Genomic DNA, 12,207 nt, shown 5'->3' with positions numbered 1-12,207 from the left:
TACCTGGTACCTGTGTGACTCCCCCCAACGGGAAGTGGGGTTTGTCATGTTCATAGCCCATGTGGTCTGTGCACATGTGGGAAAAAGTCTGGCTCACCACAAACTTTATTTTGTCTACTTGTCTTTCCCTGATAATTGAGTTAAGCAGATCTTGAAAAGGAGTATGGAAAAAAACAGTTAGTATTAATGGTATGAGCTGAGGGGAACTGAATTTTAAACAAGTTGACAAATATTGATAATCATTCAGTAAAATAATTTTACCAGCTCATTTAAGATAGAATTTAGCATAGGATATGAACTCTTCTTGTAACTTACTTACTGGTCATTCATTTAGCCTATGCTTACCTTTCCTCCATTCAGAAACAATGTCTTTTTTAAAACACACAGGTTTTCAACTTTCTTGGTGAAAAGCTATCTTATCCAAAATAATTATTTTTTTTTCTTAACTGGGTGTTAGGGCTCTATTTAGAATTTTTAGTAAATAAAATTACTTTAACATGAAATGAAGAAACATCAGTTCTTCTGACTTTCAGAATCTATTCATTTGTATGTGTTTTTCTGAAACTGTAACAGGAATAAAATATTATTTTTCTGAAATCTGACATTTAATCTTATTTATTAGACTTTGAGGAGGATCAGGATATTCAGTCTTGTGCCTCTACAAGGAGAATTGAACTTATTAGATCATGTGCCCTAGAATTGTACTGATGTCACTCTGAAAGCTATAAGATATTGATGAAGAAAATTGAGGATAATGCAAATAAATATAAAGATATTTCATGTTCATGGGTTTTAAGAATTAACAATGTTGAAATGTCCTCTGAACCAGAGCAATCTACAGATTTAATGCAACCCCTCTCAAAATAGTTATGGCATTTTTCATGCAACTAGAACAAATAGCCCTAAATTTTGTATAGAACCACAAGTTATCACAAAAGACCACAAATTATCAAAGCAATTTTGAAAAAAAAAAAGAACAAAATTGAAGGTATCACACTCCCTGACATCAAAATATGCTTCAAAGGTGTTGTAATCTAAAATGTACACTGCTGGCCCAAACATAGAGATTCAGTGAATGGAAAAGAATAGGGAGTCCAGATTTTAACCCTTGTATACATGGTCAATCAATCTATAACAAAGGAGGCAAGAAGAATCAATGAGGGGAAAACTGCTTCTTCTATAATTGGTGTTAGACAATTGGACAGCTACATGTTAAAGAATGAAATTAGAATATTTTCTCAGAGCATATACTAAAATAAACTCAAAACGGATTAGAGACTTAAATATATGACCTGAACTCATAAATGCTTAAAGGAAGTATAGGCAATATGGTTTATGACATTCACCTTTGCCATATTTTTGTATTTATTTCCTCAGGCAAGGACAAAAAAGAAATAACACAGAAAATAGGACCTAATTAAATTATTTTGCACAGTGAAAGAAACCATTCACACACAAAAAAGGCAACCTATCAAATGGGAGAAGATACTTGGAAGTGATCAGTCAATAAGGGGTTAATGCCCAAAATATATAAAAAAACTTTTGCACACAATATCAAAACCACAGGCAGAGGACATGAATAGGCATTTTTCCAAAGAAACATACAGATGGCAAACAGACACATGAAAAGATGTTCAACATCTCTAATCATCAGGTAAATGCAAATCAAAACCAAAATCACCTCACTCCTACCAGAATACTATCATGACAAAAATGAAAAATAATTGAGTATTGTCAAGGATGTGGAGAAAAGGGAAAGCTTGTGCATTCTTGCTGGGAAAGTAAACTGATGTAGCCTCTATTTAAAACAGCATGAAGATTCCCCAAAATAATAAAAATATACCTACTATATGATTCGGGGTTTCCCAGGTGGCTCAGCGATAAAGAAGCCACCTTCAATGCAGGAGACACTTCAGTTTTGATCCCTGGGTCAGGAAGATCCCCTGGAGTAGGAAATGGCAGCCCACTCCAGTATTCTTGCTGGGAAAATTTCCAGAGACAGAGGAGCCTGGTGCTCTATGTTTCCATGAGATTGCAAAGAGTCGGACATGACTGCAATGACTTAGCGTGCACATGCATTATATGATTCATCAATTCCATTCCTGGGTATCTATCAGAAGAAAACAAAACACTAATTCAAAAATATGTATGCACCCAAATGTTCAATGCAACATTATTTCCAATAGTGAAGATATATAGAAACAACCTCAGTTTTCACTCATATGAATGGATCTAGAAGATATATACATATATAGATAGATAGATAGATAGATAGATAGATAGATAGATAGATAGATAAATATATGAGGGTGTGTGTTTGTATACAATGGAATATTACTAGCCATAAAAAAAGAATAAAATTTTGCCAGTAGGGACAGCATGATAGACCTGGAGGATATCACACTTAGTGAAATGTCAGATAGAGAAAGACAAATACTGTATGCTTTCACTTTTATATGAAATCTAAAAAGCAAAACAAATTAACAAATATTACAAAACAGAAACAGACTCAGACATATAGGGAACAAATTATTGGTTACTGCAAGGGAAAGGATGGGTGTAGGGGTGAAATAGGTGAAGGGGATTAAGAGAAACTTCCACTTATAAAATAAATAAATTAAAACTATGTAATGTGCAGTGAAGGGGAAGAATCCACCCTGCCAAAAACTTGACTGTAGCCAGTGAAACTGATTTTAGACTTCTTGCATCCAGAACTGAAAGAGGATAAATTTGTTTCAAATGATCAATTCATGTATGAATACTGAACAAATATTTTCTGTTTGTTTTGCCCCAGTCATAGGATAAGATGTGAGTATTTGCAATTTGCAAATGTGAGTAATTGCAATTGTGAGTTATTTGTATTTGCATTTATGGTAAGGCAAATTTGAATATTCTTGAGACACCCAACTAAACTGGATAACATCTTTATTGGAGTTATTTTCTCTCCTTTTAGGTCCTTTCACTTTTTATCATTTTGGAGTCCAGCATATTGTGTTTAAATATTTACTTTAAATCTGTCGTCTTATCTAGATTCTCTCCTAACTACAAGTCAGAGGTTCTAGTGCAGAAGGAGATACAGGAGATATTCAGAAGGGAAAAGACCAAATCCCAAATTCGTTGAGGCAAAAAGTGTTTGTGGTTAAAACTGTACCAGTGTAGGTAAGGAATACTAAACAGTGCAGATACCTGGTAATGGCGTCACGGTGTGACTGAGGCTGGAGGAGGGGCTGAGCCCCGGGAGGGTTCCTGTAGAGGCCACAGGTGCCTGGGGAGCACCATACTGTGCAGCACAGATGTAAGTGCCTGAGTCTGTGGTCCGCGAAGAGGAAACTGCAGTGAGCTGCGGCATTCTGTAGGGACTGTCATGGCGTTTAATCTTCCATCCTGCTCTGTCCCTGAAGGAATGTAAAACAGACGGATGAGGCGGCCCCCAGGTTTCTCATGGAACCACTACACACTGTTTGCGAGGGTGGAGAAATTATACTGCAGAGTAGAGCTGGCTCCCTCCTGTAGACTCAGGGCTGGGGTACTCTGCTCCACATCCACCCCTCTCACACCTGATGAGAAAGAACAGTCATAGGAGAGGGTCACAGTAGTGTAGTATAAGTCACTCAGTCATGTCTCACTCTTTGTGACCCCATGGACTATATACAGTTCATGGAATTCTCCAGGCCAGAATACTGCAGTGGGTAGCCTTTCCCTTCTCCAGGGGATCTACCCAACCCAGAGATTGAACCCACATCTCCCGCATCGCAGGTGATTCTTTACCAGCTGAGCCACAGGGCTCCTGCAAAACCCTGAAAGTGTCCTCAGAAAGAGAAATTAAGGAATCAATATCATTCACCATTGCAACAAAAAGAATAACATATCTAGGAATAAACCTATTTAAGGAAACAAAATACCTGTACTCAGAAAACTATAAGATACTGATGAAAGAAACTAAAGATGACGTAAACAGATGGAGAGATATTCCATGTTCCTGGGTGGGAATAATCAATATTGTGAAGTGACTATACTACCAAATGCAATCTACGGACTCAACGTAATCCCTATGAAATTACCAATGGCTTTTTTTTTACAGAACTAGAACAAAAAATTTCACAATTCATATGGAAACACAAAAGACCCTGAATAGCCAAAGCAGTCTTGAGAAAGAAGAATGGAGCTGGAGGAATTAACCTTCCTGACTTCACACTATACTACAAAGCTACAGTCATCAAGACAGTATGGTACTGGCAGAAAAACAGACCAGTGGAAAAAGATAGAGAACCCAGAGATAAACCCACACACCCATGGTACCTTATTTTTGACAGAGGAGGCAAGAATATACAATTGGGCAAAGACAGCTTCTTCAATAAGTGGTCGTGGGAAAACTTGACAGCAATGTACAAAAGAATGGAATTAGATCATTACCTAATGCCATACACAAAGATAAACTCAAAGTGGATTAAAGACCTAAATATAAGACCAGAAACTATTAAACTCTTAGAGGAGAACATAGGCAGAACACTCGATGACAAAGCAAGATCTATGACCCACCTCCTAGAGTAATGGAAATAAAAACAAAAATAAACAATTAGGACCTAATAAACTTAAAAGCTTTTTCACAACAAAGGAAACTACAAGCAAGGCGAAAAGACAACCCTCAGAATGGGAGAAAATAATAGCAAGGGAAACAACTGATAAAGAATTAATTTCCAAAATATATAAGAAGCTCATACAACTCAACAACAACAAAAAACCCTATCAAAAAGTGGGAAAGGGACCTGAAGAGACATTTCTCCAAAGAAGACATACAGAGGGCTAACAAGCTCATGAAAAGATGCCCAACATCACTCATTATCAGAGAAATGCAAATCAAAACTACAATGAGATACCACCTCACAGCAGTCAGAATGGCCATCATCAAAAAGTCTACAAACAATAAATGCTGGAGAGCATATGGAGAAAAGGGAATGCTCTTGCATTGCTGGTGGAAATGTAAATTGATACAGCCACTATGGAAGAAGGTATGGAGACTCCTTAAAAAGCTAGGAATAAAACCACCGCATGACCCAGAAATCCCACTCCTAGGCATATACCCTGAGGAAACCAAAATTGAAGAAGACACATGTACCCCAATGTTCACTGCAGCTCTGTTTATAATAGCTAGAACATGGAAGCAACCTAGATGTCCATTAACAGATGAATGGATAAAGAAGCTGGTACATATATGCAATGGAATACTACTCAGCCATAAAAAGGAACACATTTGAATCTGTTCTAATGAGGTGGATGAAACTAGAGCCCATTATATTGAATGGAGTAAGCCAGAAAGAGAGATATAAATATTGTATACTGACACACACACACACACACATATATATATATATATGGAATCTGAAGAGATGGCACTGATGAATTTATTTTCAGGGTAGCAGTGGAGAAACAGACATAGAGAACAGACCTATGGACACGGCAGGAGAAGAGGAGGGAGAAGGGGAGGCGTATGGACAGAGTCACATAGAAACGCACAGCACCGTGTGTGAGAGAGGGCCAGCGGGAGTGTGCCGTGAGACTCAGAGCAGGGCTGAGGGCGCAGGAGCTCAGACCGGGGCTCTGAGACGGGCTGAGGGCGGGCGGGAGGGAGACGGGAGGAGGTCTGGGAAGAGGGGACATGGGTGTACTATGGCTGATTCTTGTTGATATGAAAGAAAACCACACAATTCTGTAAGGCAATTATCCTTCAATTAAAAAAATTTAAAAACAATAAAAAGAATGATATCTATCATCTTTCAGATCTTACAAGGAACAGGTGGCAAAAAAAAAGATTTGTTACTGGAGAGGCACATATGGGTTTGTGGGAATATTAAATATTTTTTAAGATGAGAAAGCTTGAATATTTTAAATGCTGGGAGGGAATTAGCAAGAAAATCTTGAAGAGTCAGACCAAAGTTTGTATGATCAGTGGGCTGAAGTGCCAGAGAATTAATTCAGACAGAATACTGTGGGTAAAGCATTTGGGCAGAGGGGTACCATTTCAAAGTAAGAAAGACACCTTTTTTATTATTATGGGAGAGAACGTAAACTATATGTGTAAAACAGGAATGTTTTACCTAGGATGCAGAAAGTTGAGGAGGATTCATTTAATGATACGAATTGTCTTTATTGTCACCTACCATGACTCATCAAATGTGGTCAGTTGGCTATTTTAGGAGAGTACAGAGTCAAAGGAGATATAAATGATATATTATAGAAACATGAAAAAGTTTTCATTCACCATTTCATTTACTATTGATGTTAAAAGCCACAAATATATGGAGGCAAACTTCAGTAAGACTGTATGATTCATATGGCTGGATAGAGTCATTTTGTCTTCTAGGGATTACGGTTTAAGTATGTAAGAGTTGGAAGCATAGACATGTGTTGGTTTGAGGGATGTAATGAGGTTAAGGTGTCCTCAAGGGTTGCCATGTGGGAGGTTTCCAGTCCACCTGCATATCCAGCTTCACAAACCAGCTCTCATTCATCAGTGCACATGTCAAAAGCACTCTGTGGTCAAGCTGTGGCCCATCTGCTGACTCCTTGTATGTCAGGAACAGTAATAACAGGTGAGATTAAAGAATAGTGTGGAATGGCCCCTATCCTTGAGGAACTTGTACTAGTAAAGTGTCAAAAACCAAACAATATTCATAACATTTTAAATATTGCTATTGTAAAATTGTGTACAAAATACTATAAGAGGAAGAAGACAAATAAATTATAAGGTGGAAAATCTTTTAAAAAGTAAATGTGACATTTACTGAGTCCTGAAGGTTGAGTAGGCTTTTGCAAACTTGAGAAAAGAATAATATATATGAGAAGAAAATATTAAAATGAGTTCATTATGTCTGATATTTAGAAATCTTGGGGTAGTGGTGGGGATGAGGATGAAAACTTCCTGGAAGTAATACTGTAGATGGCCACAGAAACCTTGATTTTCATTTGTGGGTCATCGTGAGCTATAGAAGGTCTTAAAATAGAATAGCAATCTAATCCAAATGTGTGTTTTAGAATGATTACTTTAGAGAGTTTGGAGTGGTAGGAGCTCATGGGTAAAGGATATATTTAAGAAGTTATTCCAACCAACTTGGTGAGAGATTATGAGAACCTGAACCAGGATAGTAACAAGGCAACTAAAAAGAGGTGGTTGAATGTGAGAGATATTTAGAAGACAGTATTGATGTGACTTCATATATCAGTCAACTTTGACTAGCATAAGACTTAGTACAAAGAACTTCACAATCTCAGTGGCTCACAGGAACAAAGCTTAATGAATGGTCCACTGTGTGTTACTTGTGGGTCAGCTGCCATCCCAACACTGTGGCTCTGCTCTTGCATACAAGTGGATTCAGGTCTGCTCCCATGAGTTGTCTCTTCATTCTGAAACTTGTGTCTGCTTCACATTATGGAATAAAACCTGAAAGGACAACTACTATCTGGTATGTGAAAACAAATATATTTAGTTTTAACTAGGATATAAGTATCCACTCACATGTTATTGGTCAAATATGGTCACATTGTTATGTCCAAAGTCCACAGTGTGGTGAAGTATCAGAAATACACTCTGGCTAAAGGTTAGCATAGCAAGAGTGAGAGAGAACAAGTAGTCAACAAACAATATATACTATTGCTTTTGGGCTTTCCAGGTGGCACAGTGGTAAATAATCTGCTTGGCAATGCAAGAGATGCAAAAGACGCAGGTTCAATCCCTGGGTCAGGAAGATCCCTTGGAGAATAAAATGGCAACCCACTCCACTATACTTGCCTGGAAAATTCCATGGACAGAAGAGCCTGGCTGGTTATAGTCCATGGGGTCGCACATGCACACTTGGAAATGAGCTACGTGAGAGTGAGCTTATAGGGCAGTCACAGGTTAACCATTTTAGGGAAAAGAAGATGTGCTAACTTCAAATATTTAAGAAAGGTTTTTGTGAAGACCTAGATGAAATCAATAATAAAAATAACTTGCTTTTCCCATTTTTCTCTTTTGTTCTTTTTGTAAAATTTGAAGAACATGCCTTAAGTGAATTAGTTGCTCACAGTAACAATCTCTTGTATAAAATCTTGTCCCGTTTATCAGAGCAGATGGTTCGGTTCTGGTGATGAAGTCTTTATGGCTGCTAAGTTTCCAGGTTCACACTCAAACACTTGGCTCACAAAGTCATAATAGTGAGAGATTTGTGATTAAAAAAAAAATTTTAGCTATCATGTAATTTTCTTCAAGTCCATGTGACTATATGATAGAGAAAACTAGAGGGCTAGAATCCACCATATCAAAACATGTCACCTTATACTTGAAATTCAGAAGTGAAATCTTTCCCTCCAAAATACTCAGCAACTAAAAACATTTTGGCTGCTGACTTACAGCTATTCAGAATGGTCCAGAATCTTGCTGAAAAGCCATATACTTTGAATCTTTATTTTCTTTCCATGGGTGTCACAGCAGTCTCCAAATGAGCCAGACTGGACTCATTTTTCCATCTACTATCTTTTGAACACTGTCCTATGGCTCCTTTCTTTCTTGTAACTACCCCAGTATACAAGTAACAAAACTAAGGTTAAAATATTTATTAACTTCTTTTTGCTGTAATTCAGTTGAGTTGGAATATGCCTATACCTGCCCTCTTAAATGCCTTTATATTGCTTTACTTACCAGGGGTTATTTCTACTTTCCAGGTTATGATTATAATTGAATTACATACATACTCAAATAGTTTTGCATAATACATGCTGCATAGTACATACAATACCAGAGAAACACCAAGAAAAAGTTGAAGAGGGTAGACAGGGTAGGAAATTCAAAAATGACTTGAGCTGTGCATAGTAAATATTTCTATGAGATGAAGCTCATAGATTTTCTTTTTGCCTTTTACTTTCTATATGAAAATTAACTTTTACAAAGTTAATCGACTTTACTTTTGTAAAGCTTTTTATTTTATATTCCCCTAGAGTAGGAAATGGCAAACCAACCCAGTATTCTTGCCTGGAAAATTTCATGGACAGAGGAGCCTGGAAGGCTACAGTCCATGGGGTCACAAAGAGTCAGCACGACTGACTGACACATACAGCCAATCAACAATGTTGTGAAAGTTTCAGGTGGATGGTAAAGGGACTCGGCCATACACATCCACGTGTCCATTCTCCCCCAAACGTCCCTCCCACGTAACAGTGAGCAGAGTTCCCTGTGCTATACAGTAGGACTTTGTTGGTTATCCATTTAAAATATAGCAGTGTGTACATGTTGATCCCAAACTCCCTAACCTTTCTCCTCATTCTTCCCCCCTGGCAACCATATGTTCATTCTCTAGGTCTGTGGATATGTTTCTGTTTTGTAAATAAGTTTATTTGTATCATTTCTGTTTAGATTCTGTATATAAGGGATGTCACACAATGTTTCTCCTTTTCTGTCTGATTTGCTTATCTCAGTTTGATAATCTCTAGGTCCATCCATGCCGCTGCAAATGGCCTTTATTTCATTTGCTTTAATGGCTGGGTAATACTCCATTGTATACCTATACCATATCTTCTTTATCCATTCCTCTGTCAATGGGCATTTAGATTGCTTCCATGTCTTGACTATTGTGAATAATGCAGTGAACATTGGAGTTCAGATATCTTTCTGAACCATGTTTTTTCCTCTGGGTATGTGCCCAGGAGAGGGATTGTTGGATTATATAGGAACTCTAGTTTTAGTTTTTTGAGGAATTGCCATACTGTTTTCCACAGTGATTGCACCAGTTTACATTCCCGCCAACAGTGTAGAAGAGTTCCCTTTTCTCCACATCTTCTCCAGTGTTTATTGTTTGCAGATTTTTTTGATGATGGCCATTCTGCCTGGTGTGAAGTGATACCTCACTGTCATTTTGATTTGCATTTTTCTAGTAATTAGCAGTGTTGAGCATCTTTACACGTGCCTGTTGGCTATCTGCATGTCTTCTTTGGAGAAATTTCTATTTAGGTCATATGCCCATTTTCCCACTGGGTTGTTTGTGGTTTTGTTATTGAGTCGTATAAGCTGCTAGTATATCTTGGAAATTAAGCCCTTGTCCATCACAACATTTGCAAATATTTTCTCCTAGTCTGTAGCTTGGCTCTTTGTACTGTTTATGAATTCTTTTGCTGTACAAAAGCTTGTAAGCTTTATTAGGTCCCATCTGTTTATTTTTGCTTTTATTTCTATTGCCTTGGGAGACTGACCTGAAAAAAACATTGGTGAGATTTATGTCAGAGAATGCTTTGCCTATGTTTTCTTTTAGGAGTTTTATGGTATTGTGTCTTATATTTAAGTCTTTAAGCCACTTTGAGTTTATTTTTGTGTGTGGTGTGTGAGAGTATGTTCTAACAGCATTGATTTATTTTGTGCAGTTTTCCAACTTTCCCAATACCATTTCCTGAAGACTGTCTATGTCATAATATGTAAACTGGGTTTCAGAGTAATACATTTCAGAGATGAGCATAGTTTGACCAAAGAAGTAGCAGTGAAAATGGCAGTGGTGGTTCAATCTGGCATTAATTTTTAAGAAACGGCCAACTGGGTTTCTTTCTGAGTTAGATGTAAGCAGTGAGAAAACAATAAGAGTCAAAGATCACTAAAGTTACAGCAAGAGATGTGGACAGCACGGAGGTGCTCTCAGCTGTAAACAAGAGCTGGGGAAGGAGCGTGTTGGAGGACAGCTCAGAAGGCGAACGATCAGGTTAGTGCTGCTCACGTTGAACTGGGGCTTCCCAGGTGGCTCAGTGGTAAAGAACTCGCCTGCCAAGCAGGAGATATGGGTTTGATCCCTGGGTCAGGAAAATCTCCTGGAGAAGGAAATGGCAACCCACTGCAGTATTCTTGCTTGGGAAATCTCATGGACAAATGAGCCTGGGGGACTGCCATCCATGGAGTTGTAAAAAGCTGGACATGACTTAGTGACTAAACAACAACAGCAACACATTAAATTAGGATCCTGACCCTTCAGAATGCTACGTCACCACGAAAAAGGAGACTATTCATTCAAGCCTGTTCCAGGTCTGGTCTTGCATAGATGTAGAACAAGGGACTCATTGAAAATCTTGTTTCTCCTCGGGACCAAGCACTCCCCAGGACTCTGCTTCTCCTTCTGCTCACTTTGATCAGATCAGAGACCTCTCTAAAACCAGGTCAGGCTGAGACCCTGAGTGTTTTAAGCTACAATGTCTGAGAAGGTTTTTGTTCAGCTCCCCCTGCAAACTCAGGCACTGTGTCACACAGAGCACAGAAGTACTTGGCAGAGTCACTCCAATAGGCTGAAGCTTTCTTCAGGTGGAAGGACTTCTCATCCTTCTTGAATTCAGCCTCGAAGCCTTTGATGCCTTTAACCCAGGTGGGCCCTGATAAATACTTCAGTAGAAACTGGAGGCCTTGGCTGGGGTACTGGACATACCAGAAGAGAGAAATAGATCCACCATAAGAATAGTTGCATCTCAGCTCCAGATGGTTTCCTTCAGAGACGCTGATGTGACGGTCAGGCTGGGTCACTAACTGGGCTCCAGTTCCTCCTGCAACAGCAATGCAGCATCAGTGAATCCAGGACACACCTATCTATAATGAGACAGTGTTTCCATTCAGACACCCTCAGAACAAAATCCCTTCTATATAGGCAGCAGCATGGAATAGAATGTTACTTACTTGCTGTGAAGAGCATTCCAAGTAGCAGAAGAGTCACTGAGAGCATGGCTACAGAGGGAGGAAGATCTCCCTTGAGGAGCAGGAAGGAATGTGCCAGGGTGTGCTGAGTCCTTGTAACAGGGAAAATCTGAGAGTTAAAGAGATCCCTGTTTAGGCAATCCTAGCTACTACCAGTAAGAAATGCTTCCTTAAGAATGACTGCTCCTAAAAAAAAAAAAAAAAAAAATGACTGCTCCAGACATTGAGCCTGTTCAAACATGCACTTCAATGAGCTGTAAGATAAAGAAGCTCATAGAAGTGAGACAAACACTTCCAGTTTATGCAACATCACCCTCTGCAGGTCAACAAAAGAAAAAATTCGAGTCTTCAGGATTTTGTGCCCCATCTCCTTTCTGCTCCTATTTAGGCTTGAATTACTTAGCATTTTAAACTGATGAGAATGTTTCAGGGGTTTGCTTAGTAAGAGGTTCTTTTAATACTATGAATTAAATAGTTATTGTGATTATATAATCACTATATATATAATATATTAAATT

The 12,207-nt window shown here is 38.4% G+C and overlaps 2 gene segments (V, D, J or C); both read right to left on the bottom strand.

The window, feature by feature from the left end:
• The window catches only part of LOC122704631, a 284,386-nt gene that overhangs the window by 101,744 nt on the left and 170,435 nt on the right, over positions 1-12,207 (bottom strand).
• Positions 11,192-11,776, bottom strand: LOC122705799. The segment is given in 2 exon segments: positions 11,192-11,541; positions 11,672-11,776. Coding segments are annotated over 2 exon segments (396 nt in total).

The sequence above is a fragment of the Cervus elaphus genome, chromosome 12, assembly GCF_910594005.1.
Source record: "Cervus elaphus chromosome 12, mCerEla1.1, whole genome shotgun sequence".
NCBI classification, from domain to species: domain Eukaryota; kingdom Metazoa; phylum Chordata; class Mammalia; order Artiodactyla; family Cervidae; genus Cervus; species Cervus elaphus.
This window is presented reverse-complemented; position numbering and strand designations above follow the sequence as displayed.